At 30.6% G+C, this 26,977-nt stretch overlaps 3 protein-coding genes across 5 annotated transcripts; 1 reads left to right on the forward strand and 2 right to left on the reverse strand.

Annotated features, from left to right (window-relative positions):
• The first annotated feature begins 165 nt into the window (after positions 1-165).
• On the forward strand, positions 166-4,774 carry LOC103839417. 3 transcript variants are annotated; one of them, XM_009115921.3, is made up of 8 exons: positions 173-633; positions 895-1,756; positions 1,851-2,090; positions 2,159-2,473; positions 2,570-3,051; positions 3,129-3,222; positions 3,296-3,714; positions 4,576-4,774. In XM_009115921.3, exons 2-8 carry the CDS (start codon positions 899-901, stop codon positions 4,577-4,579), a joined length of 2,412 nt encoding a protein of 803 aa, XP_009114169.1. In that variant the 5' UTR covers positions 173-633; positions 895-898; the 3' UTR covers positions 4,580-4,774. The 3 variants fall into 3 exon arrangements, with proteins under 3 accessions (XP_033136380.1, XP_009114167.2, XP_009114169.1); XM_033280489.1 differs by lacking the exon at positions 4,576-4,774 and having other exon boundaries at positions 166-633; positions 2,570-3,048; positions 3,296-4,032; XM_009115919.3 differs by lacking the exon at positions 4,576-4,774 and having other exon boundaries at positions 168-633; positions 3,296-4,032.
• LOC103839683 lies at positions 4,772-6,634 on the reverse strand. Its single transcript, XM_009116176.1, has one exon. The coding sequence runs from the start codon at positions 6,632-6,634 to the stop codon at positions 4,772-4,774; it is 1,863 nt and encodes a 620-aa protein (XP_009114424.1).
• A 6,930-nt stretch (positions 6,635-13,564) lies between these two features.
• Positions 13,565-20,519, reverse strand: LOC103839416 (phosphate transporter PHO1 homolog 5). Its single transcript, XM_009115918.3, has 10 exons — positions 19,910-20,519; positions 19,188-19,545; positions 18,971-19,091; positions 18,753-18,882; positions 15,635-15,755; positions 15,278-15,536; positions 15,098-15,202; positions 14,819-15,013; positions 14,456-14,740; positions 13,565-14,373 (listed from the first exon to the last, which is right to left on the reverse strand). Exons 1-10 carry the CDS (start codon positions 20,517-20,519, stop codon positions 14,137-14,139), a joined length of 2,421 nt encoding a protein of 806 aa, XP_009114166.2. The 3' UTR covers positions 13,565-14,136.
• Positions 20,520-26,977: the final 6,458 nt, after the last annotated feature.

The following is a 26,977-nucleotide window of genomic DNA, read 5'->3' on the forward strand; positions in this document are numbered from 1 at the left end:
ACGGCTCAGGTGATGCAGTTAGGCGTAGATCCTTATAAGGCAAGTAGTATTGTCGGTTGTCGGATTGTCTATGTAATATTTCTCATAATCGTAATATCATAATAAATCAACGTTAAAAAAAATGATTTAACACTTTATTTGGGCAATTCGTTATCTTGTTATCTACTTTTCAAAAACAATATGGTCTCAGTTAGTCTTTATAGTCATTCAATTTTTTCTTGGGAAATTAGTTAGAATAACATACATTTTATGAGAAATTACTAGAGTAACACACACAAAAAAAGAAAAACGTGATATGTTACAAAAGTTCAGAAATACCCCATTATCTCATTAAACACATGTGTAATTAAAAAAATAAAAAAAATAAAACCCTTAGCCAAAAATGTATCACTCCACGCTTTTCCCTTTCACTCCAAGATTTCCCCTTTCTCAATAGACATGAACCCTAAATCCCAAATTGTCAATTCTTCAACAATCAAGGCTCATTTGTTTCTGAATTGATTTCTCCTTGATTCCGACTTCGGGCACCGTTTTCTATCACTAAAAACTGCGGATTCACAAAGGGAAAGTGAATTAGAGAGGCAAATCCGACGATCCAAAATTACGTTTCCGAAATCGAGAGTTCCATCTTATGTAAGTGGCTTTCTACTCTTATTCTCGTTGATTACTTCAGTAGTACAAACTCGCATCCCCCTCAATCTGTTTAGTTGACACATAAATCGTGCCACCAAGGGTAAGTCGCAAAATTTTTTTGATTTTGGTGGTTCTGGGTATCATTGAATTTTATTTTACGGGTTGGATTGCATCTTTTTTTCATATATTATTAATTGATAGTTGGTAATTAAACATATGTTTTTCTAACTACATTGTACATTTTTTCTATACTTTTTACAGAGAGATGACTCTATCAAACAGTGCAAAAACATATCCACCAAGGTTGTATGAAGAGGGGAAATGTCCATTGCAACATCGAAGCATGAATCACAACTCTCACTTGGCTGCTTTGCAGATGGTCGAGGAAGCAGTTGGCTTAGATGCGTGGGAATCCATTAAAACATCATCTGTTGGAGTTATTGTGAAGTTGAAAGAGATGGATTATACATGGTCAGCCAAGGCAGTTCACCATTTATTGACAAACCAATTGGTGGTTAATAATATCCATGAGATATGGTCTATCATAGAAGGTCAACCAATTAGGCTATCTCTATATGAGTTTGGTCAGATTACAGGTTTTAATTGTGAGCCTTTCGACATAAATGATAAGGTGGAGGTTGATCATAAGCCGTTTTGGGAAGAGATTGGTGTGTCTCCTTCACATGGTCCTATGTTTTCTGAGCTGCGCTTGTTGTTAACTCAGATTAGGAATTGGTCATTTGAGAAGAGAAGAATGATTGGCTTACTCAGTGTCTTATCTATTGGAGTACTTGGCATCTCTCCTGGCAGTAGAATTCCTTTGGAACAAGCAAAGAGAGTTCTAGACATAGAAGCATTTGAGAGATACCCTTGGGGACGTGTCGCATTTTCTAGCCTAGTAAATTCAGTGAAAGTTATTTCATTTGAAGAAAGGAACAAGTATACTCTTCGCGGATGCGTACATGCTCTCCTAATCTGGGTGTATGAGTCGATACCTGGTATTGGAGAAGAATATGGGAATCGTATAGAGGGTAACCAGGTTCCTCTTCTCTCTTGGTCTGCATCCCGTTGCCGCATAAACTGGAATCTGTTTTATAAAAAGGAGAAAAGTCTCCATCAGAAGGTTAAGTTTTTTTTCATGATTGTTAGCTCTTATTAAAAAGTGATCACTTGACATATTAAAATACTAACATATCTTTACATTACTTGATTGGTAGGTACGAGTCAGACATCTCATTGTCAAATCAGAAGCTGAGATATACCCTCAATGGCCGGAGGACAAGGTTGATGATGATCTTCACAACTTGATCACAGACATTCTACATGGCGAGCTCGATGATACATATTGGAACCAGAACACACGTAATGCACCAGTAGCAAACAAAGCGAAAAGAAAACTAGCGAGCGAATGTGAAGCGTGTCTCAAGAAAAAAATGCCAAAAGAGAGGACATCTGATGTGAGTATATAAATTTTTTTTACGTACATGTTTAATGTTTGTTACTGAGTTTGTTTACTGGTTTATAGTATGCATGTGGATCCGGCCTTAGGTTCGATGGAGATGATGGATTCAAGCATGATTTAATTGAAGCAGTGAAGACACTGACTTCAACGGTTGCAAGTATGGACAAAATAGTTGCTGAGAAGGTGTTGACTGCCGTAGACACAACGATTGAGGCAAAAGTAAATGCAAGAGTTGGTCAAGCCGAGCTGGTACTTGCGAAGCAAATCTCAACGTTAAAAGAAGATGTTGCTATACTTCGAGAGCAGATGCAAGCCATTGCCCCAAAAAATGATGCACACTTTGTAAACCAAGAAGATGAAGTCAACAGCAATGACCCCGTTAGTGTTTTGCTTCTCGTACTAGTATATCTATTTCAGTTCAAAGTATCTAACTACTCAAAATTAACTTGTTATTTATTTTACATACTGAAATAGTCATGGATGGTCCAAGACAAGGCACCAACACATTTGGATGCTGCAGCAGTGCAATGTGTGGTTAGAAAGAAAGCCAAAAACTCAGAGGTCAAGCTAACGTCTCATGTTCTACTTGCCACTGATGGTGAGAAGGTTGTTGGAAAAAATCAAGCAAAAAAAGCCGCTGGAGATTTGAAAACAGTGAAGAAGGAGAAGAATGTAGTTCCACAACTCAGAGATTCTGCTGAAACATGGTCTAATTCAGAAGACAGGAACAAATATGGTAAACTAGATGCCACATTAGACCAGTTGGCAGCATCATTCTTGGATGGACCTTTGCAAAAACGCAAGCCACAGCTGACAAAGACTCAAGTGTATCCATATGTGGGGAACTCAACTGTGAAGAGGATCATAACAGGTGTCTCTAAAGCCTACCATGATCCTTTAGCTAAAGTAGATGAGACAAAATTTAAGAAGCTACTAGATTATCTGCACAATATTGCGTAAGTGTGATGACTAACATTTCTTATTTGTTCTCATTACTGTTAAACTAACTTGAGCTTGTTTTTATTCATTTCAGTGGTGATAATGATGTAGACACTCACTTCTACATGAGGCTAATAACGCCAAGAGATGATTGGGAAACAGATGAATCCGGGTGGCTAACAGATTCTGTAAGTTTCTTATTTTTTCTTGTATTTACGTCGAATTTGGGTGGCTAACGGACACTCATTTTTTTTTTGACAGAATATGGCATCTGCAATGCTTATGTTTCATAAAAGACATATGAAGGACCCGTCACCATACTCTTCATCAAGGATCGCTTTTCTTGACCACTGGTTTGTCAAGTCGTGGGTCAGAGACTACAAGACATACGATCCTAAGACATGGAAGTTCTCCGACACTTACAAGAAGGTCTTCAATGGAAATTATCCTACAGAGTTTTCCAACAACAGACAGTGGCTGAAGGATGTGGATCGATTGTTTCTTTGCCACTTGATAAATGGTAACCATTGGGTCGCTTTAGAAGTGGATCTTCTGAAGAAAATAATCCATGTTTACGACAGCATACAGACAGTTGTCCCAAGCATCACGGATCTACAAGAAGAGTGTCGTCCTTTCATGAAGATGATTCCTCTATTGCTGAATGAAATGGTTCCAGATAGGAAAAAGAGTTCACAGCAGTTCAAGATTTCAAGACTTAAAAGTGTGCCCAAGAATAAAATCCCTGGTGATTGTGGTGTTTACGCTCTGAAGTATATAGAGTGTAAGGCGATTGGCTGTGGTTTTGAAGGACTTTCTGACCAGTGTATTCCATCAATGCGTATTAAGTTAGCTGCTGAGATCTATGATGAAGTTTCGGGTCTGTAGTATTTTCATGTTTTAGAAAGCAAACTTATTTACTGCTACGTAGTGTTTCATGTTTTGGAATCATTATCTACTTGATGACTAGAAGTTGTGTAACTTGATTATGAATTTTAAGTAGAACTCGTATGGGTGACTATTACTTTGAGACTAGTTGTTTATTACTCTGAGTCACTTAATTTTAGTCTAACCAGAAACAAGAAACAAGTCCCGAGAGTTGTCTCAGCAGAAACACGAGTAAATAGTTTAACCAGAAACAAGAAAAAATGAGTTGAATTGTCTCAGCAGAAACAAGAAACAAGTACAAACAGAAACAAAAAAACAAGTCAGTCAAATTGACTAACCAACAGGACATGTTTTACAATTGTGACCAACCTGATTACAAATTGAACATTTATGCTCTTTTCTTGGGCTTTTATTACTTTCAACTTTCTCAAACCAAGATTTCATTCTTGATTTTTTGGGTCTCCCTGGTGGTTGTCGAACTTCAGGTGGCAAACAAATTTTGCCTTCGACATTGTCAGGTACCTGCGTCTCAGAATCTCTTGGCATTACTGCTGTGGAGTAAGCATTGTACAAATAGTTCGAACGGTAGTATGGATGACACAGTGAAATCCTTGATAACTTTCTCGCCTCAGCTGCTGCAATTGCATGAACGCAAGGTAATTTTTCCAAGTCAAATCTGCGGCATGAACATCTCCGCTGAGTCAGATTCACTATGTTTGTAGATGAGACACTTGACACCTGATATTGGTGATTATCTATCTGTTGTACGTTTAAAAGCTTAGCGAATTGTACACGACCCTACACAAGTATGTCTGCAATGTTAGTTTTGTGTTCCATAAATAATAGTTCATTTTAGAAACTCATGTTTACCTCTAAAAGCTTCTCTACTCCACGAGTTAAAGTTGTTTTCATGCAATATGCATCATTCTTCCGAGTCGAAAACCAGCGCGTCATCATTTGCCTTATTGCTTCTAAAAGTCTTACAACGGGCAAACTCCTTGCATCTGAAAGCACTCTATTTATAGATTCGGCTATGTTAGTTGTAGTCAAATTATACCTATCACCAGGAAAATGAGCACGTGCCCACTTCCTTACATCTGCTTTGTGCAAGTAGCCATGCAATGCCGGATGCATAGATTTGATCTCCTCAAATATGGTCTCAAAATCTGAAAGTCTGTATGAATTTGCTGCCTTTTTAACCAAGCCAAACAACTCCCGACCTCTAAACTTTCCCAACACATTCTTGTATAAGTGATAAGTGCAAACTCCACGGCTGGCCTTTGGATATACATGGGTAATTGCATTTCCAATTGATTTGTGCCTATCTGAAATAATAGCAAGTTTTTCGTCATCTGGAATCACACAGTTGAATTGTCTGAAAAACCACTTCCATGATTCATCGTTCTCCGTATCGACTATCGCAAATGCAATTGGAAAAATCTGAAAATTGCCATCCTGTGATGACGCAATTAGTAGAGTCCCTTTGTACTTTCCTTGCAAGAATGTGCCATCGACAACAACAACCTTCCTCATGAATGGAAACCCCTTGATGCTAGCACCAAATGCGAGGAAAAGATACTTGAATCTGTCACTAGAATCTACCTCTAGGCGAGTGAATGTCCCAGGATTTGCCTCCCTAATCATGTGTAGATAAGCAGGTAAATCATGATATCCACTCTCAGCAGATCCCCTAACCAATTCTCTTGCATATTGCAGCGTCCGATGAGCTTTCCAGTAGTCAATCTTTATTCCAAAGCACATGTTAAGCGACTGCATCACATGACTGGGCAAAATGCTTGGCTCCACTCCACCAATGAATTCAGTGTATAAAGCTCCAAGAATCTCTGGTGTTGCTTGTCTGCAACGAGCTGATCTTTCTGTAACTGAACAAGTATGTTCTGAAACATAGCCGCGTATAGTAAAGTGAGGACTATCACTTGTTGGTGATGCTCTTAATTTCCAACTACAACCTCTAACCCAACACTTTACTACTAACAGATCAGGTGTTGAGTAGTCGACATCGTAATCAAATTGTTGCACTACCGTCAGCATCTGAAGTCTTGTTTTCAATGCAGACTTGGACTCAAAACTTTGGCCAACAACTATATTTAGTGAACTCAATTGTTGTCTGACATGCGTAGTTACAGCCTTTGTTTTTTTCAATGTAGTTGCTAGCCCCACCTTTGGCGTGTGCCATTTCTTCGTATTTATATCTACTCCTGGAGGTACTCCGTAGGCTATAAAGTCCTCATCATCTGATGTCGCACCATCTGAATCATCACAATAGTCAAACCGCTCTCCATCGGTGTCTGAGTCTTCAGCAGGACTAGGATCAGATTGATTCACGACACCTCCATGAGTGCTCTTTTCCATCGTCTTCCTATTGACTCTGCAAGTGACCTCCACGCATAGCCGAACGTGGTCAGACTTCAGGTGACGAAAGAAACCTTGTAATTGACGGAAATTCCCAATTCTCACTGGTGGTGTGTCAAGAGTTAGCTTCAACAAACTCTTCCTACTGAGCATGTAACTCAACTCGATACAAATACTTCTCTTATCTAACCCGTAGTCCTCATAAACCATGTTTATCATATCTTCGAAGGTTGTATTGTCAGTTACAGGAATAACTTTGCTTCCTCTTCTCTTATCAACGTGAAACATCCACCTTTCCTTCTCCAGTAACCACTGGCCACAAACTGCTATAACTTCCTCCATAAATTTTCCTTGGGAACTTGAGCGTAATCCACTTGTCAAAAAATAGAAATCGTGACTTGTGGGAGAAGAAGATGTTACGGCTAAACATAAATCGTGACCTAGGTTAGTTATTGTTTTTTGGTTCATTAGTTAACCCTTTTTTGAATTAGATAAGTTAACCAGATTTTTTAATTAAAATTGGTTAATTTACTAAACCGGAATCCACCAAATTAAAAGGTCTGCTGATACCTCGTAAAATTAAATATGCTACACAGTACATAAAAGCTTGCTATCAAATAGAGTTATTTTTGTAATTAATTTATAAGTCTGCCACGAAGGATACTTATTCGAAATGTTTGCTGTAAGTAAATGAAACAAATATAAGTCTGCTACCTCGAAAATGAAATAATATGCCAAACTACAAAAAAAGTCTACGACAACATTTTGGTTTACTTTGTAAAGTCTACGACATATTAAAAACCTGCTATCATACGCAAGAAAACTGCTATGAAAAGGCTGCTAACTTACAAAAAAACTGCCAACTTAAATAAATCTATGGTAATGAATAGTAGACTTATACTGAAAGTCTTTGACGAAATAAAGTCTTTTTTGATAAGTCTGTTGTATGTTATAAATCTGCGATAGCCTAGATAAACTGCCATAACGTGTTACAGATTTAAATCGGCAGACTTATTTGTCCGTCGTGGCAATTTCGTAAATATATTTTTTTAAGTGACGTGGCAAAAAAAATAAAATGGCATTTTTGGTAATTATGTTTTTTGTTACTTAAAGAAAGAAGGGCATTATGGGTATGAAAAACATTTCTGTAATTAAAAAAAGTTATAAGCTAATCTAGTAATAAAAACAATATTTAGTGTTATTTGAGTAATCTTCCCTTTTTTCTTTCGTAAAAAAAAAACTCGTGGAAGTATTAGAAAATATGTGAGCTCTCGAAAACTTGAATAACATTTCAATGGAGTAATATAAACAGAAATAATTTCTAAAACTAAACATATTTTTACTTAAAACCAACAGAAACTTCAGAAACTGAATTTTCTTTTTGGTATTCTTGCCACGTTCTCAGAAATTGAATTCCTTTGAAAAATCAAAATCTCAGAGAGTGAACAAATTATAAAAACAAACTTATAGAGTTTTTTTCTAACACCACAAACTTAGAGAGTTACTGAAGGCATAATTGATGTTCTTGTCATGAAAATAAAAAAACAAATCTTTATAAGAAAAAAAAAGAAAAAAAAGACTAAAACTCTAATCTCTCTTCTCTCTGGCGGCCGCCGGAAATCAACATTTTTCTTTTCTATTCTTCTCATGTCTCATGTTCTTATTTGTTATCTTCTTGTATTATTTATCTGCGTTTTGTGGTCGCGGTGAGATTATTTTGATTATTTTTGAGTCAGATTTTGTAGCTTACGAGCAAATCCGATGATTTTCGACGAGTACTATCTCGGTGTGGCAATGTGTGTTTGTCTACTCAGGTTTCTATATGGATTCTGACCAGAGTTTTTAAGAGTTTCTGGCTCGTGGTGGAGCAAAGGTCTTCTCGTTAAGTTCTGGATTCTTGTGGAATGACGGTTTTAGTGTTTTGTTGATTTGCTTAACCTCCTCAATGTTTCGGTGGTAGGTTATTTTTTATCTTTGTTAATAAGCTAATAGCTACTGTTAGACTATCATAGGTCAGAATTATTGGTGGGAATTATCTTATAGAAACGGATCCTTAAAATTTGAGTTCTTTGCAAGCCACTATTGTGGATAAAAGAAGAGCTAGTTTCAAGAATCTGAGCTTATGTTTTTACAGTTAGGTCTCTAATTTTGGATATTTCATATCGATGGCAAACATGCAACATAACCGTATTATCTTTATGACTCCTTCGTTCATGCTCATTATTATTTTTTGTATTCATCGCATTACTCTCACTTGTACAATAGAGTGGAAGCGGTAAGAGATCAGAGATCATGGTCCTCTGGCTCGTCATGTTCTCTTTGGCTGCAACAACTACTCAATGAGGAAGCTTATCAGTAAGGTTTACGTCTTGAGAATTAGTACAAAAACCAGTTTGTTGATTGGCACTATTTCATTTTTTGGCGGATTATTTATATATTCTCTTTTGAGCTCTTTATGTCACCTACTGATGATTCTTTTAATTTATTTAGTTTTTTTTGTAAAGATGGTTGTTTGAACTTTGCTTTCTTATGGCTTGAAACTAAACAGTGTTAAAAAAAATTGATGTTCTTGTCTATGAAAATAAACAATTAACTGGAAATAAATCATGATTTAATAAACAAATAAATAATTAAGTGTAATAATATTAGCTTAATAACAAAATATATTTAATATTTTTTAAGGGAGGGTCCAACTTAAAAATCACACATGAAAAGAGTTGAAACTTCTACTTTAATAATATAGACTAGAACTTGATCCGCGTGTTCGCGCATGTGTTAGTGTTTTTATTTATGTTGATTTTTGCTTTCCATGTGAACATTATATTTTTAGATGTGTGACCATTTTGTTATACAATTGTATCGCGATATTAATTTTTATTTTTTTTTATAAAATTTTATTTGTTTTCCATTTTAAGTGTTATATTTCTTTTAAAAACAACTACATTACAGATGTATCATATATTTGTCGTAATCTATTGATCATATTGAAATTGTTTAGTAAATAATAATATGGTATCAATTTTAACGATTTTATATAAGATTTTATTAGTTTTCCATTTAAAGTGTTCTATTTAAAAAAAAAATAATATACATTGCAGATGTATCATATATTTGTCGTAATCTATTGATCATATTTAAATTGTTTAGTAAATAATAATATGGTATCAATTTTAACGATTTTATATAAACAAAATCTGTATATTGCAAGTGAATTTTATGTTTTTTCAGAAATAAAGAAGAAATATTTATTTAGCAATATGTAATATACTTTCTTGCATAGCACATTACTCCTAAAAAATAAATATAGATAATATCTAAAATGTTACATAGCACATTATTCCTAAAAGTTATTGAATTAATATTGGCTATATATATATACTTTTTTTTGAATAATCCAGTATATCCTGGCTTCCACCGAGGTGGGTTCAGAATTTGCAGCGAGTGTTTGTAGCAGCTTATATTATTGGCCGGTCATCAGACGTTAGACAAGCCCGGATGTTAAATTTTGTTTCCAATGGTCAGCGGGATTCGAATCCATGTCCATATTGGAGTCGAAGCTCCCTCGAGATCACTGAACCATATTATCGTATTATATTTTCGTCCACTAATCTAGTCATATCATATTATATTATTCAGCCTACCTTGCACCGATATCTTGGCTTATTTTATCGTACCTATACCATCTAATTAATTATATCATCAGTTTGATAAATACATAAGAAAGCGTGTACAGTCCACACTTAGCTTTATCATGCTCAGAAACTAGCTACTTGAATAATTTCTAACTTGCTGAAGATCTCAAACTTCTATCTTAACCATAAATTATTCTAGTTTCACAAAATGTAAAATACTACTCCCTTTGTTCTTAATTGATTAATATTCTAGTTTTTATTCATATTTTAATAAAACACACTAAACTTACATAATTTTTTATGTTTATATTCTTTCTACAACTTTAAGCCAATAAAAAATTAATTAATGTAATTTAGATTTTTGAAGTTTGCAATTAGTTTATAAAATATGCATTAAAAATGTAAAAAATAAATCTTTTAAAAACTTTATTTTTCTCTAGAATATATATCTTTAAAGAACGGAGGGAGTACTAATTATCTTGGTCTTGGTTTGACCTCGCCAGTGATATTGAAGTAACCTACGTGGATCTCTATCTATTTGGACTTAGAAAGTCATAGTAAATATAACACGTTTTTTTACTTTTTTTTGCGCACCTACACGTTTTTTACTTCTACCAAAGAAAAAGGCACACGCATTTTTACCATAGATAAATCTTCAGGGTTTTAAGTAATCACAAATTACGATGTAGGAAGTACAAGGCCAATGAATATTATTGTCTTTCGAAAGTAAGGAAATCATACTATATAAAAGTGATTAAATTCAAAGCTTTTGGGACTATCCACTTTAGTCAAAATATTCTCATCCAAAAAAATTTAAAAATAGACATCATTTAAAAGATAATTAACTAATATATGACTTTTGATATTACTAGAAATTTCAAATTTGTAATTGCTAATTTATTAATAGAATCATATATCTATATTGAATTATGTTATATTTTTAATCGTTAGACTTCAAGGGTAAATAAATTATTAATTTATAATATATATGGTTTATAGGGACTAAATTCAAGGCTTTTGGGACTATCCACCTCAGCCAAAATATTCTCATCCAAAAAAAATTAAAAATAGACATCATTTAAAAGATAATTAACTAACATATGACTTTTGATATTACTAGAAATTTCAAATTTGTAACTGCTAATTTATTAATAGAATCATATATCTATATTGAATTATGTTATATTTTTAATCGTTAGACTTCAAGGGTAAATAAATTATTAATTTATAATATATATGGTTTATAACTTTATATTGTAGTTATAAATAAAGAGAAAATAATTCTACTATATAAAAGGGACTAAATTCAAGGCTTTTGAGACTATCCACCTCAGCCAAAATATTCTCATCTAAAAAAAAAAAAAAATAGACATCATTTAAAAGATAATTAACTAACATATGATCTTTGATATTACTAGAAATTTCAAATTTGTAACTGCTAATTTATTAATAAAATCATATATCTATATTGAATTATGTTATATTTTTAATCGTTAGACTTCAAGGGTAAATAAATTATTAATTTATAATATATATGGTTTATAACTTTATATTGTAGTTATAAATAAAGAGAAAATAACCGGAGAGGGTGAAGAAGCTTATGTAAAATTATGTAATTAAAATGGTAAAATGGTGAGTATGATGAGGTGAATCTAAGAAAATTTGTTGTACAAATTATGGTACTTTCTTCGTCCACTAAAATGATTTAAAATAAAATATATATTCACATAAATAAGTTAATATTTGTTGTTTTTTTTTTGATAAGATTTTAAGATTATCATTTTCTGAAAGGTTACACTGTTGTTTTTAAACAACTTATTACAGCAAGAAAAAAAAAACAACCAACAACAACTCAAGGTAAAAAAAACTTTAAGGAGGTCTTATACAAGAAAGATAAAAAAGAAGTAGAGAAGAGGAGAAAGAAGAACTTGCCGGGTAAGAGAGAAGACGGTCACGCATCATATGGTCGAGAAAGGCAAAGATGACTGATGAAGGTGAGGAGACAGCTGTGAACACACGAGCATTACGCACTTTCCACAGCAGGTAGATGGCTGACTAAAAGTAGAGCTTGATGACTGGAGTAGCATGCGCATCTGCGTTGACGCGAGGTTGATTGATCCTGGCTGCAATAGAGTGTAGATCAGTCGGAGGAGAAATCCAAACTTCAGCAGCAAAAAACTCCCATATCAAGCGAGAGAAAGAGCACTCAAAGAAGAGATGATGGTGAGTCTCTATTTCCAGATTACAAAGGACGTACGTTCCTGAGACATTTAACTCCCAACGCCTCAAGCGATCCTTGGTTGGCAGTCTTCTCCGCAAAGCCAGCCATGATATAAACGCATTACATGGAATATGTTCCTTGAACCAAATAGTCTTGTGCCAATATTTGTTGTTGATAGTGTTTATATTCTTTTCTGACATTAGTATCCATATTTTTTAGTAAACTGATCCAAAGAGATTAGTTCGTGGAGCTAACCAAAGGAGGATTATAGTGTTTATTTTGGAAAAAGTAATAGGTTGAATGATAAATGGTGTGCGTGCTTTTTCACATGGAAATCTGCACATATATTAAAATTGTAAGATTTGAATCATAGAGAAAATATAGTGTATATGACTGAAGTTGGTCCATTACGAAACTAAAGATGACTAAAATTCTTCTTTGTCAAAATGCATAGATGTGAATCTTATATGAATAGAGTTTTGCATTGCTTATAGCAGTGTAATAAACTCTGTGTGTAAAAGAGAAGAAATGTTATATAAGTGAAAACAAAATTATGATTTTTTTTTCTTGTGCCTATAGGCTCTTCGCAATTTGAAGAAGAAAGAACATATTCTGTGAAAATCTCTGGCTCGGTCAAATTTTATCCAGTTGTTTATAAAACTGTTGTTATCTGATTCATGTAAATTTTCAGTGTTGATTTAAAAGCCCAAACAATCAATCTATACTAACTTTTTGATATTTTTTTCTGTGATTTGAATTTAAAAAGAGATAAAACTTTCGATAAGTTATGTAAACTCAGAACAAGTATTTAGCTTTAGAAATTATTTACATGTTTCAAACTTATAATATATACATATATAATGTTTAAAATTATGCATATAAAACCTGTGTAAAATGTGCCTGAATATGTTTCTCTTCTTTAATGTGTTAATTGTACTATATATAACATTATTTTAAAATTTCAAAAAGTTTATATCACATACAAAAAACCATCAATAAAAAATATAATTCTCCATCTACAACAAGAAAAATGAAAAATTATAAACATATAAATTTAAATTAAGAAAAACTAACATTAGAAAAACAAGAAGTTAATGTAAAAGAAAAAAATCGACAAATAATATTATAAATAAAATAAATTTATAAAACATAATCCGCGCGAAGCGCGGAAAAGATCTCTAATGAATATAATGTCTTGTAATATCTGACAAGAACGTTCCACTTCGTGAATTCACAAAAAAAAGTTTTTAACTTTAAAGTATAAACTCCATGTCGGCTTATGGCTCCGGAAAGATGGTATCTTTGCCGGCTTTGTGTATGTTTCTCCCGGTTTAATCTCTCAATCTAGGGAAAATTGTTTTTTAAAGCAAAAAAATGATAAATTTGCCTTTTTAGACTAATCTCGTATACTTTATGTCCCATTAGGTTAATTATTTTCAAAATGGCAATAATACCCTTCAAGTTGTATTTTTTTTTTTTATAAAAAAAATCGATTTTTTTCAAAATATGAAAGTTAATATTCCCAAATATTTTGTTTCCATATTTTTAGAAACTGATTTTTCATCCGTAACATATATTTGATTCTTGATACCCATGAATGTTTTTTATTTTTTGCTAAAGATGATACCCATGTGTTTCCTTCAATTAAACTTTTTTTTGTTCTATGATGTCTTGATGCAATAATATTTTGAGAGTAGTCACCTTTTAGTTCTACTTCTAGGTGTCTTTCCTCTCTAGTCTCCATATACATGAGAAATGATATCAAAAATTGAGAAGAGTACATTGCTTAACGGCCTAGAATCAAATAGTAAGTCCTAGTTCTAGAACTAACCACAAATTTTTAAAAAGCTCTTACAAGCCTTGAGATTAACATCTCCTCCTTGATCTTGATGGCTCGGCTATTGTATAATCCAGTCTTCTTCTTACTCCATGAGGATGAATTCAGTTGAAGCATCTGACACTACACAGTTTTAAGACAAGAGATCAAACAACTAGTTGTCTTTGTCGTCATCCTCATCGTAGTTGAACGGTAATGGAACCGTCTTGAATGCTCTGTACTTCCCCACATTGTTCAAATGCTCATTCTCTAACCTGAAGAAGTTCCATATCCCACGGCGGATAATCTCTAGACTGGCTACAACAGCAACCATCGTCTGTCTATGCATAAAGGAGAAGTTGAAATCAAGCACGGTCTGCACCCACGCGAATCTAAGCAAGACGTTCAAGATCTGCACAGTTTTTTTAGAGTTAAAAAATCAGTTTTGCTCTATGATTCAAGATTATGAGGAGGGGGATTTTTAGTGCTCTCACCATTGCGATGAAGTAAACTTTCTTTTGCGGGATAAGGAGTTTATCCCTGAGCCAACGGTTTTTAGAAGTCCTGTTGAGAAGACCCCAGTCCAAGACTAAGTCCCAGTAAGTACAAAAAATGGCAGCAATAGCTGAGAAGATCCCGGCTAACATTCTCCACACGAATTGATTATCCTTGTCCACACTGTAAGCTATCCTTAAGCAGACAGCCACTATTGTCAAGAAGTACTTGATCCCATTGTATCCTTGTTCTGCGTTTTTCTCTTCAAATAGACGTCTCAAGCACTGCATAGAGATCATGTTTTAAGCAAATGTTATAATATGAATGAAACAACAGACAGCTAGATTTTTTTCTGAAGGTACCTGAAGGAGACGGCAGACATATGGGACGACAGCAACAATGAATAAGAAAGCATTGTAGGTGTCTGAGTCAGTGCAAGTGTTTTGTCTAAGTTTGTAATCTCCCCAACCGTAGTGACATATATAAAACTGGACGCTTCTAAGAGCTTGCACCTGACTTGTTAACTGATCTCCCAACAAGAAATCAGGTAAAGTTACCTGCATGAGGATAAAGGCAAAAAAAAAATCAAGATTTAAGAAAAAGTTAAAAATACAATTATCATTCAACAATTTATGTTCTACCTTGTAAAGAGGAGCAGCAAGGCAGTGAAAGAGGCATGTGAGGAAGAACAAGCGACTCGAGCGGTAGAAGATGTTGAATGGTAAGACTAGAACTATAAACAGACCCTAGATCACAAAGTAAACCATGTTATATAGCTGACTTTGGCATTCAAAAACTGGTGTTTGGATTTATGGACTTACAATGAGCAGAATAAGAGGAAGAAGTTCGGTTAATCCTTTGTAATCATTAGTTTCGGGGTCAACCTCCATGTCAAGATTGGCAATAACACAAAGAAGGGCTAGAACTCCAATGCTGAAGCCCACAAGTAGGACTTGTCTATAGCGAAGTTCTGTTCCTTGCTTGAACCCGAATATGAATGAATAGTTCACTCGATACCTTGTCCAGTAGTAAATGTTGGCTGCATACATAAGTATGTGCAGCACAATGAAGCCAAACAAGCTGCAAGAACAAAAAAAGGTAGAATGTATCTGAATAAACATTTTTCACCTTAAAATGGTCAGTACAGATTAGTAAGAATGGAACCAAATCAGGTTTACCTGTAAAGAGGGAACATGGTGTTCATATACTGTTTTTGGCCTTCCTCCTGCAAAATGTTCCTGGTGCGTATGATGGCGAATAGAGCCACTACTAGAGAGAACATGCATCCTCCCAAGAAACCTGAAAACCGAACCCAAAATTAGAAACTGACTAGCATAGGCTGAAGTAGACAACATAATTTTTTTTTAATTCTGAAAATGACTTTCGACAATCTATTAGGATTAGGAAAACAGATTTTAATAGATAACTAGATTTTGATCCATGCAACCGCACGGGTGTTTGTTTTCACTTTTCTATACATAAATTATTGTTTTAGAACATAAGTGTTATATATTTTTAATGTTAATCATATACTTAAATATTTATATAACTATTTCAAATACAATAATTGTATAATTTACATGTTATAATTAATTAGTTGTTTAAACCTTATGTATTTGCCACTTCTTATTATATATTTATCTTATTGTATTTGCATTTATTTATTAAGTAAATTAATATATTCATGAGAAAATATATTTAAAAAATATTTTGTATTTAATTTATGCTAAATTCTGACCCGTATTTCAAAACTGGATTTCTTTTTACCAATATTTTTATGCTTATTCATTTTAGATAATTTATTATTATATATATAAAACTATAAGATATGTTAATTTTTAGACATGTATTATATAGTTTGTTAATTTTAAGCCGTTCTATCATCATATTATATTTTATATAAATAGTTTATATTTATGAAAATAAAATTTATAAATTTATCAATTGAATATAATTTTATCATATTTATTTTAGTATAATAATTATATTTTAACATGATCATGACTCTAAAAGTAGACAATATAGGATATAATTTATTTATTTTCATTTATAAACGATAACTAAAAATACATTAAGTTATTGTTTAAATATTACACAGATTTATTAGAATTTTTAAAATATAATATATAAATATATATTATATTTAAAATGAAAATATATTAGGATTAAAGTAGTTACAAAGATTTTATATTATTAACTTTAAAGAAATACAAGTTAATTTTTATACATGTATTATATAGTTTGATAATGTTAACACATCTTACCAACATATTAGATTTTATTTTTGAACATAAATATTTTATAATTACGAAAATAAAATACATAAATATATAAATTTAATATAATTTTATTATATTTAGCTCAATATAATAATTTTAATTTAATATGATTGATTATGATTATATAATAACTAAAATTTTATAGATTTTTTTATTTTTCATTTTATATAACTGAATATATTAATGTATAATAATATTTTAAACTAATTTCAAAATTAGTGAAAATATTTAAATATAATTTCGAAAATGAAGATCTTGTAAAAATCTTTATAAACAGATTTGTTAGAATTTTAAAATAAATATATTTATATTTAAAATGAAAAGATATTAAAAGATACTATGATTAAAATATTTTAAAAAATATATTTATTATTAGTCTGAATTAAAATATAATATGAACTTCTATGAATAGGTCCATTAGGTCCATTTTTAAAAAAATCACACATGAATCAAGGTTGTGACTTCTGTTTTAATATATAAGACTAGATTTTGACCCGTGCAACCGCACGGGTGTTTATTTTCACTTTTCTATACATAAATTATTATTTTAGAACATAAGTGGTATGTTACAAAAAAAAAAAAAAGAACATAAGTGGTATATATTTTTAATGTTAATCATATACATAAATATTTATATAACTATTTCAAATACAATAATTTTATAATTTACATGTTATAATTAATTAATTGTTTAAACCTTATGTATTTACCACTTATTATTATATATTTATCTTATTGTATTTGCATTTAGTTATTAAGCAAATAAATATATTCATGATAAAATATATTTAAAAAATATTTTGTATTTAATTTATGCTAAATTCTGACCCGTATTTCAAAACTGGATTTCTTTTTACCAATATTTTTATGCTTATTCATTTTAGATAATTTATTATTGTATATATAAAAGTGTAAGATATGTTAATTTTTAGACATGTATTATATAGTTTGTTAATTTTAAGCCGTTCTATCATCATATTATATTTTAAATAAATAGTTTATATTTATGAAAATAAAATTTATAAATTTATCAATTGAATATAATTTTATCATATTTATTTTAGTATAATAATTATATTTTAACGTGATCATGACTATAATTTATTTATTTTTATTTCTAAACAATAACTTAAAATACATTAAGTTATTGTTTAAATATTACACAGATTTATTAGAATTTTTAAAATATAATATATAAATATATATTATATTTAAAATGAAAATATATTATGATTAAAGTAGTTACAAAGATTTTATATTATTAACTTTAAAGAAATACATGTATTATATAGTTTGATAATGTTAACCCATCTTACCAACATATTAGATTTTATTTTTGAACATAAATATTTTATAATTACGAAAATAAAATATATAAATATATAAATTTAATACAATTTTATTATATTTAGCTCAATATAATAATTTTAATTTAATATGATTGATTATGATTATATAATAACTAAAATGTTATAGAGTTTTTTATTTTTCATTTTATATAATTGAATATATTAATGTATAATAATATTTTAAACTAATTTCGAAATTAGTGAAAATATTTAAATATAATTTCGAAAATGAAGATCTTGTAAAAATCTTTTTAAACAGATTTGTTAGAATTTTAAAATAAATATATTTATATTTAAAATGAAAAGATATCAAAAGATACTATGATTAAAATATTTTAAAAATTATATTTATTATTAATCTGAATTAAAATATAGTATGAATTTCTATGAATAGGTCCATTAGGTCTATTTTTAAAAAAATCACACATGAATCAAGGTTGTGACTTCTGTTTTAATATATAAGATATAATTATCTTAAATAGAAAAGTAATACTAGGATCCAATCCGCATTAATACGATGGTAATATTTTCTCTTATGTTTGTTTGATCAAATCAAGACAAATGATTGCACGTTCTAATCATATGTGAAATTCAGTTCAGAAATTTAATTGAAGAAAATCTCAGGTTGTTAATGCATTATGATAAGATATATCTTATTATGATTGTACCTGTGGAGAATGTAATACGATGTCTCTCTCTTTTAGCTTTGGGTCTCAAGATGTTCATTCCTTTTGTTCTGTTAGCATTGGTGAAATGTTTTATGAATGTAGCTTCAACACGCTCCATGAGTCTAATAACCTGTGACAATGGAGGAAAGACCAGTTTTTTTTTAAAGAGACATAAGAATGATCAATCAAACTGGATAAAAAATAAGACATTGTTTTACCTCATCAGAGCCACCAAGGTAAGAGTTATCAACCATTTTCATGTAAGACTTTGTAGCATTCCTCGAACTTACTTTATCATACTTCTTCAATATCTTCGAAAATGCCAACACATTCAAAAAGCTGCATATGTTTCCATCAAATATCAAAACAATTAATCATAAAGTTCCAAAAAAAAAAATTCCAAAGAATCAAATCATCCAAAATTCAAGAACGTACCTGTAGCTCTTGAGTAGCCGAAGCTTGTGGTAGAACTCGACAAAAGCGCGTCTGAGTTTCTCCTCGACTCTCTTCAGATTATCTCGGCTAAACTTGAGCTCCGGGTTCGAGGGCTTTAGAACGGATTTAATGGTGGACCGAGGTGTTTCTTTTGTATTGTTGATCTTGACACGGTCCAAAACCTCGATGGGAGATGGCCTTGCAGCACTTAATCTACTTATGTCACTGGCCGCTGTGTCGTAAACGACTTTTTCTTCTTCCTTCTCCTTGTCGTCATCATCTTCGTCTTCGTCGGATTTACCAGTGCTGCTCGATCCTCCTTCCTGTATTGCTTCCAGAGCTTGAGCGCCAAGTTTCGCTGCAACCAAAACCAGAATTTGAAATAATCAGATTTCAGTTATGTGACATAACCGTAATTAAATCATTAATCAAAACAAAAAAAAATCAAAAGTATTCCAATTTTGCCCTCTAGGTTCGGTAGAATAATACTCACTAGAATATAACCATACAAAAATCAATTTAAATCTGGCGGTTGAGTGTTATGGTCTGATAAAACCGGAATTAATCATTACATTACAGCTGAAACTAGTTGCTGCAACTAATTCAGTTTAGATATTCGGTACGGTTACAAACCGGTGAGTTAACCGGAATCGATCATTAATCTAAAACCGTTTAATATATGCACATACAGTCACATGCACTCTTGAGTTATGTTTACTTACTGGATCTAGCTCCGGCGGGAGTAGAAGCTGCGATGGCCGCGGCGGAAATATCGACATCTGAAGCTAAACGGGTCATCTCCACGGTACGTTCCTTCCATGGCCACCCATCAGGATGCTCCACTTTCACGCGAAACGCGATTAGCGCATCCATCTGTTTGTTAAGCATCACAGCTTCTTTCATCACTTCCTCAACTTTCTCCTTATAGAACGTCTCCACTTTGTTGAACTCGTCGTCTAACCGCCGGAAAAACACTGTCTCGTACTCTCCTCCTGCTTCGGCCGCCATCAGAAACGTTGTCTCGTATCCGTGACTCGCCGAATGGACTAGAATCGGCGCTGATTTCAAACCTTCCTCGATGTCGTCATCCGAATCTGAAAAAGGACTGATCGGTGCACCACCGTGGGGATGTCTCTTTCTTCCCGATTTTGAGAGTAAACCGCTGAATGTACGGTAAACAGTTAACTTCCGGCGAAGATGTTGGCCGTGAGGATTGTTTTTGCGTTTGAATTTGGTGATATCTTTTAAAAGAGATTTTAGATATTCGTAATCCATGTAAGCTTCGTGCCACTCCGGCACAATCTGCGATGAAAATTCTTTCCCGAACTTCATGTCTGAAATCTAACCTCTTTGGTTTCTTTGTTTGTTTGTTAGTTTGTGTCTGAAGAGTAGTGATGAGGACAGGGGATCAGTGGATGTATTAAATAGTGCAGGTCGCAGATGTATTTAACTATATTCGATGTCTGTGAAATATTTTGATATAAAATAAAAATGGCAATGTGCATCAATTTTGAATAAATTAGAATTGTATCTTTCTCAATCTTGTTGAGAGTTGAAATCCATTTACCGATGTGTTCTGAAAAGGTAACCAAAGCGCGTGTTGACTGCCCCACGGACATCGAATATAGTTAGAAACCATAGAACAAACAAAACTGATTAATTAAATAAAAAGTTGATACTGAATCGAGTTATTCAAATAATAATTGAGAAATTGGAGCGAGTAGCCTTATTGGAGTAAGTAAACATATATTCATCCCAATTTTCAGTCTAACGAATTGAGTACACCAAATTATTTGAGAAAAATTGGGATGAAAATAATTTTGCCAAGCGGCTCAAGAAAGCTGAACGTCGACGACAACTCGTCGTAAGGTAAAGTTTTTTAGTATAAGAAAAACGTCGCAATACTGTTATATATGACATTTTATAAATCTAGTTATACGATTTATTGACCGGTGATAGTCTTAGACTCTTAGTATATGAATGATCCATATTTTAGAAAAAAAAACTGTTTTTAGAAAATCCATATTTTACCTTTTTAATATATGTAATAATAGTAAATTATAAATTTTAAAGACATTGTATTTACTGAACTTTGATTAGTTAAAAATCATAGAAAATAACTAAATACAAAAAATAATGTATTTATTGTCAAAATTTTATTTTTTTTCTTAATAAATATGAAAACTCTAGAATATACTTCATTTGTTCTGAAATGTAAGATGTTTAGAATAATTTTTATGTTCCAATATATAAGATGTTCTCATCTTTTTAGGTAACTTTAAGTTTATCAAAAACTGTGGCCAATCAAATTTAATAGTTATATTTTGTAATTAATTGAGTAGTTTTTAGTTTATAATTTTAATGATACTTTCTAGATAAAAAATAAGTTTCTTAATAAGTGTGTACTACCCAAAAGATCTTACATTTCAGAACAGATAGATTATGTTATTTTGAAACGGAGGGAATATAAATTAAGTTGGTCGAATTGTAAACTTTTGAAACAGAGGGAATATAAAGTTTCGAACTCTTTGAAGCCTTTATCACTGTTTTTGCGACTTCACTCGCTGATTTGTCCGCTTTGTTATTTATAACATACAATATATATATATATATATATATTGTAAACTTTTTACTTCATTGTAGAAAAATATAGAAAACGTTTACTTCTATTCTATTATTTACTCTTATCATATATAGTAGATAAACAACTAATTCTTACTTTTATGCTATCTTCTAAACATGTTTATTCTAACCATGTGTATGTGTTCTATCATGTTTAGAATATGTATTTTATATTTTTAGTCAGTATGTATTTCTAAATCTGAGAAAATCTAAGAAACAATCTTAACTAATTTTATCCAAACTTATCTTGTTTTAACATAAAGTTACATTGAATGGTGTTGAATTCATCTCTTTTTTTATTTAATGATCTTCGTCTTTTCTTCTTCTTCTCTATCTCTTGCTTATCAAATCAAATGGTTTGTATCTATGTAACATATGGTGTTTGGAGACCAGATGCGAATAACGAGTGGAGGTTCATTGTTGATTCGTCTTCGTTGGTCTTCGTTTTTTCTCATATGAAAGGTAGAGTAAACGAGGAAAAGGACGCAATTAGACTTTTAGGGTTATTTTTCTTATTTATACTAAAAATTTATTAACAAAATATAAGGGAAATTCTTTCAAAAGACCTAAATAAATAAAATTAATTTTATTTTTATTATTTCCGAATAATACGTATTTGAATTCAAACTTTTTATATTTTTTTATTTCTTCAAAAAAATATATTCTGAAAACCGAAATTGTCTTTGTGTAACTATTTTTAAGATTTTTTATTTAATTTTTTATTATTATTTAAGTTCATCCCAGAGAAATTTTCAAAATATAATCACTTTTTTAGAGTTAAGTAAATTATGTTAAATTATGTTATTTGTTTAATTAGAGGGTTAATTTTGTATTTTAAAAAATCAAAGGTATATTTGGACAAACTTATAGACTCAAAGGTATAAGGGGACAAATTCATTCCCAATATAGTTCAATTAGCCAAATTTCATTTAAACAATCCGGAAAAGTAACAGAATTTCTAATGTTTGATCTAATTAAAGCATAATTAATATTCTTTATATATATATATATATATATATATATATATATATATATATATATATATATATTTATATACAGTTAGCTGTAAAGATGTATTAAACTGAATCGAGGATGAAACTTAAACATATATTCTCTCTGTTTATTAAATACACTTTAGTTTTTTTTTATTACATAAAAAATATCGTTTTAGAATTTCAACGTAATTTATACTTACTTTCAGCTTAATATTAGTTGCAAAATGCATTAATTTTATAATTAAATTTATTTACCTCAAATATTATTAGTTAAATATTATATTTAATGAAAATTTTAATGCATTACAATTATCTTTTAATATGTGTGAAAAGTATTTAACTGACACTCTCTACGAGAGAATATAAACTTGGGGAAAGTTTTTATATTTAGTGAGGCCTAAAATTCAATATATTAACAATTAAACTTAAAATCAAATATTTTTAACATGAAAGAATGTATTTTTACTTGTTTGCTAGTCTTCTCCACATTGATTTAGATGCATCATATGTCCCTATCTTAAAGCTTTTTATTTGCAGAAATACTATAATTTAATAAATCTTTCATTTAAAAAAAAAACTTATCAATTGGTGTAAATTCAACACTACTTAACGTGTGATTTCAACATACTAAAATAGCAGAAATGTTATCTAGCAGATAAAAATATTCCCTCCACTTCATAATAGATAAAGTTTTGGTTCTTTACACACAGATTAAGAAATTATATTTTCTAAACAACAAAAATCATTGATATATAATTTAAAACTAATTTTTTTAATTATAAAAAATAATAAAAATAAATTGACTATACAGTTTTTGATACAGTTATAGTTACCTAGATATATGAAAATTAATATGGGCTAGCTTTATCATAGTATATTAATTCACTAATTTTATCATATCACAAGGGAAATCCTTTCTTGAGATCTCAGACTTCGATCTTAGCGGTAAATTAATTTCATAAAATCTAAAATAACTACTCGGATATCGAAGTTACCTACGTGCACCCCTATCTATTACTCTATTAGGAGTAAACTTTAAAAATCCATTGCTAAATAACACGTTTTTTTTTACTTCTACCAAACAGGCAAAAGGGCACATGCTTTTTTTCTGGCACATGCATTTTATCATAGATACAAGAGTTATTTTGCTTAATATTTTCATAACAGCTCCATTGATTAAAAATATAGCTACGCATTGATATTTATGTCAATGTGGTATGAAAATGGACAATATTTTCTTTTCTTGAGAGTTCGTTAATACAATAGTCGATATTGTACTATACTATATTTGTTAAATATATAAAACAGAACAATTAATTTATAACAACAATATATTGTGAAAATGATAAAAAAAAATAAGAATGATGAGAAAGATGAAGAGTTGGCGAGGAGTAGACAAAGGAACAAGCAGAGGAGAAGGAGGAAGCAGTAACAGAGAGAATACTATTCTAGTTTTGAAATAGAATGGAACACAATAACATTGTATTACATTTTGGAAATAAAATCTAACTATACTATATATATATATATATGTGTAAAATAAAATATATTTAAAATCCAGATTATGAAATTTATATAAAATTTATAAAATACATGTTTTTTGATAGTTTCAAAACATATTATGTGTAGAAAAAATATATGTTTTTATTATGTAAACTACAAATTAAAGTTCAATAATTGTCTTAACAGAAATTAAAAGTATTTAAAAGTAAAAAGGAAAAACATATTTGTAAAAAAATAGGAAAAAAAAAGAAGAAACTATTCAAACGTAAATGTCTGCATGACAAGGACAATATGACAATTATTACACAAATATCTAACCTTTTCCTAGCTATGTATATATACTTCATTTAAATTTTTTACAATGGATATGGTCCCAAATTTCTCTAGATACAAAGACGGTTTTAGCTTATAGTTAGGTATTCACAGATTATAATGTAATATCCGACAAGAACGATCCACTTCGTTGAATTCCAAATATCTTAAAAAAAAAAAAAAAAAAAAAGAATTCCAAATATCTTTGTTTGTATAAAGTACAAGTGCGATGCAGACTGTTTTTTTGGGCAATGCATACTCTCTCTGTTGGTTAAAAAGTGTTTAAAAATTGTTATTTTATATTTCTAATGTAATTTTATATTCCTACTATTATGTTTTCTGCTTCATTTTAGTTAATATTTAAGGTTTTTGCACAAATATTAAAAAATATAAAATTATATACAATTTATATTGGTTAAATAAAAATTAAATTAAATAAAATTAATTCAACCAATAAAAATATAATGTTTTGTAATTGGTCACAAATTTCAAACGACATTAAATTTATTATAGAATACTTAAAAAATTATTTATTATAAAACAAAATAAAAACATTAAACACTACTTAAAGTGCATAGGGAGTACACCAAATCTATTTTTACATTTTGAATAATCAACAGATTTCTATTTAAATATTTTTCATATAATTAATTGCATATTAAATAAAAATATATTTGTATATTATATAGTTTTTTCAATTCCGTGAAATATATTAAAGTGACATTTTATAAGAAATGGAGGGAGTATAATATAAGTTTAAACTTTAAATCATGTGGAAAAAAACAAAACTTTAAGGCATATAAACTCCATACATACTAATTACTATTCTACACTAGATGTAATAAGGAAAACAAAACATTGATTATTGATAGACCATGGATTTGACCCATTTTCATCTATGGTTCTAGGTGTTTTTACTAATAATTATTATATTATAGAGTCTATTTATTATATTTATAAGATTATGAGTGATTTGGAGATAAGTGATGATTTTGGAGCATTTTGGAGATATTTGGAACAAGCACCCGAGATGACTATCGAGCTCGACCATCGGTCGATATTAGAGAGGAATAATCGATCGATGTTCATATCTTGACATCGATCGACAGCGAAGCGCGCTGAAAGCTTGTTTGGTCACAGCCGACTTGAAGCCCAAGTCTTCACCAATTTACAAGATTACCGCTGACGAGTTTTAACCTAATTATATAAGCTTTGTCGCCATGTTAGAAGTAAATAGTACTTTTCTTGTTTTATTATTTTCACAGCAAGGTTTTCTAAAATTTTGATAGATTGGAGAGAAGATCCAAAGTTATAATTTTGATAGATTCTGAGTAGTTCTATTGTTAAATTTTAGGGTTTAAATAGGTTAGGAGAGATTAGCCCCAACTATAGATTGCTGAGTTGTTGTAATTATCATTAGGATTGTTCATTAATGTTTGTCTCTAGATTAGCTACCTAGAACTTGTCCTAGGATTGATAGATAAAAGCGAGAGCTTCATTTTCATCCTGAAAAAATTTTAATGAGCTAAGTTTCTTGCTATGAGTAAGGCAGGCGAGAGCTGATCTAGTGAGCTTAGTAAGCTATCATATAAAGCTTAACTGGAAGTGCGTCGATCGATATCATTATTGAATAATCGATCGATGGAGCGAAAGGTGTATCAATCGATAGGATCATCGATCAACACTTTCTATACGATAGTTGAGATCGTTAGATCTAGTTAATAGACAAGTCTAAACATGCGAAAGCTGATAGACTTGTTGACTAAGTAGTTGAGCTTTACATTATCATGCATGCAACTCATTAGGTATCTATAGGATCATAATCTCAAGTTTCATGAATAAAAACCCTAAGTTTAACTATTTATTTTTTAAGTACCAAAATCTCAACCAATCAATTGAACAAAGACTTAGTCAATATAAATCTGTAATTTACATTTAAATCTCTAAAACCATCTAGTTTAACAAATTATATTAGATTTTTTAGGTTTCCTAGCTTTCTGTGAATTCGATCCTTAATTACTATAACTCGATCTTTTATTTGAGCGAGTATAAATCACTCTTTAGGATAATTTGAGTAATATCAATTATTCAGTGTGCAATTATGCATGAACGTGAAAATTAAGAAGATAATGTAACTTATTTTTGGTTATTTAAACAATACAGTGTAAAGTTGTAAATATAAGAAAATACTGAAAAAGAAATACTAATTATTTGACATCGTGTACAGCTATGCATAATAATGAAATCTACAATGCACTATTTTTGAAGTAATAACCCAGCTACATTGCTAACTTTTTAAACTTAACATTTTTTAAAACTTAACATTGCAACTATAAGTAAAGTTGTCATAAACAAAAT

Source organism: Brassica rapa, chromosome A09 (assembly GCF_000309985.2).
Source record: "Brassica rapa cultivar Chiifu-401-42 chromosome A09, CAAS_Brap_v3.01, whole genome shotgun sequence".
NCBI classification, from domain to species: Eukaryota; Viridiplantae; Streptophyta; class Magnoliopsida; order Brassicales; family Brassicaceae; genus Brassica; species Brassica rapa.

Excerpts from the sequence above, each read along its gene's own strand:
- LOC103839417 (XM_009115919.3), top strand. The coding sequence starts at position 899 with ATGACTCTATCAAACAGTGCAAAAACATATCCACCAAGGTTGTATGAA. Across the intron at positions 1,757-1,850 it reads AGAAAAGTCTCCATCAGAAG|GTACGAGTCAGACATCTCAT; the intron begins GTTAAGTTTTTT and ends CTTGATTGGTAG. Across the intron at positions 3,052-3,128 it reads GATTATCTGCACAATATTGC|TGGTGATAATGATGTAGACA; the intron begins GTAAGTGTGATG and ends TATTCATTTCAG.
- LOC103839683 (XM_009116176.1), bottom strand. The coding sequence starts at position 6,634 with ATGGAGGAAGTTATAGCAGTTTGTGGCCAGTGGTTACTGGAGAAGGAA.
- LOC103839416 (XM_009115918.3), bottom strand. The coding sequence starts at position 20,519 with ATGAAGTTCGGGAAAGAATTTTCATCGCAGATTGTGCCGGAGTGGCAC. Across the intron at positions 14,741-14,818 it reads ATGTCTGCCGTCTCCTTCAG|TGCTTGAGACGTCTATTTGA; the intron begins GTACCTTCAGAA and ends ATCTCTATGCAG. Across the intron at positions 14,374-14,455 it reads AAGTTTACTTCATCGCAATG|ATCTTGAACGTCTTGCTTAG; the intron begins GTGAGAGCACTA and ends AAAACTGTGCAG.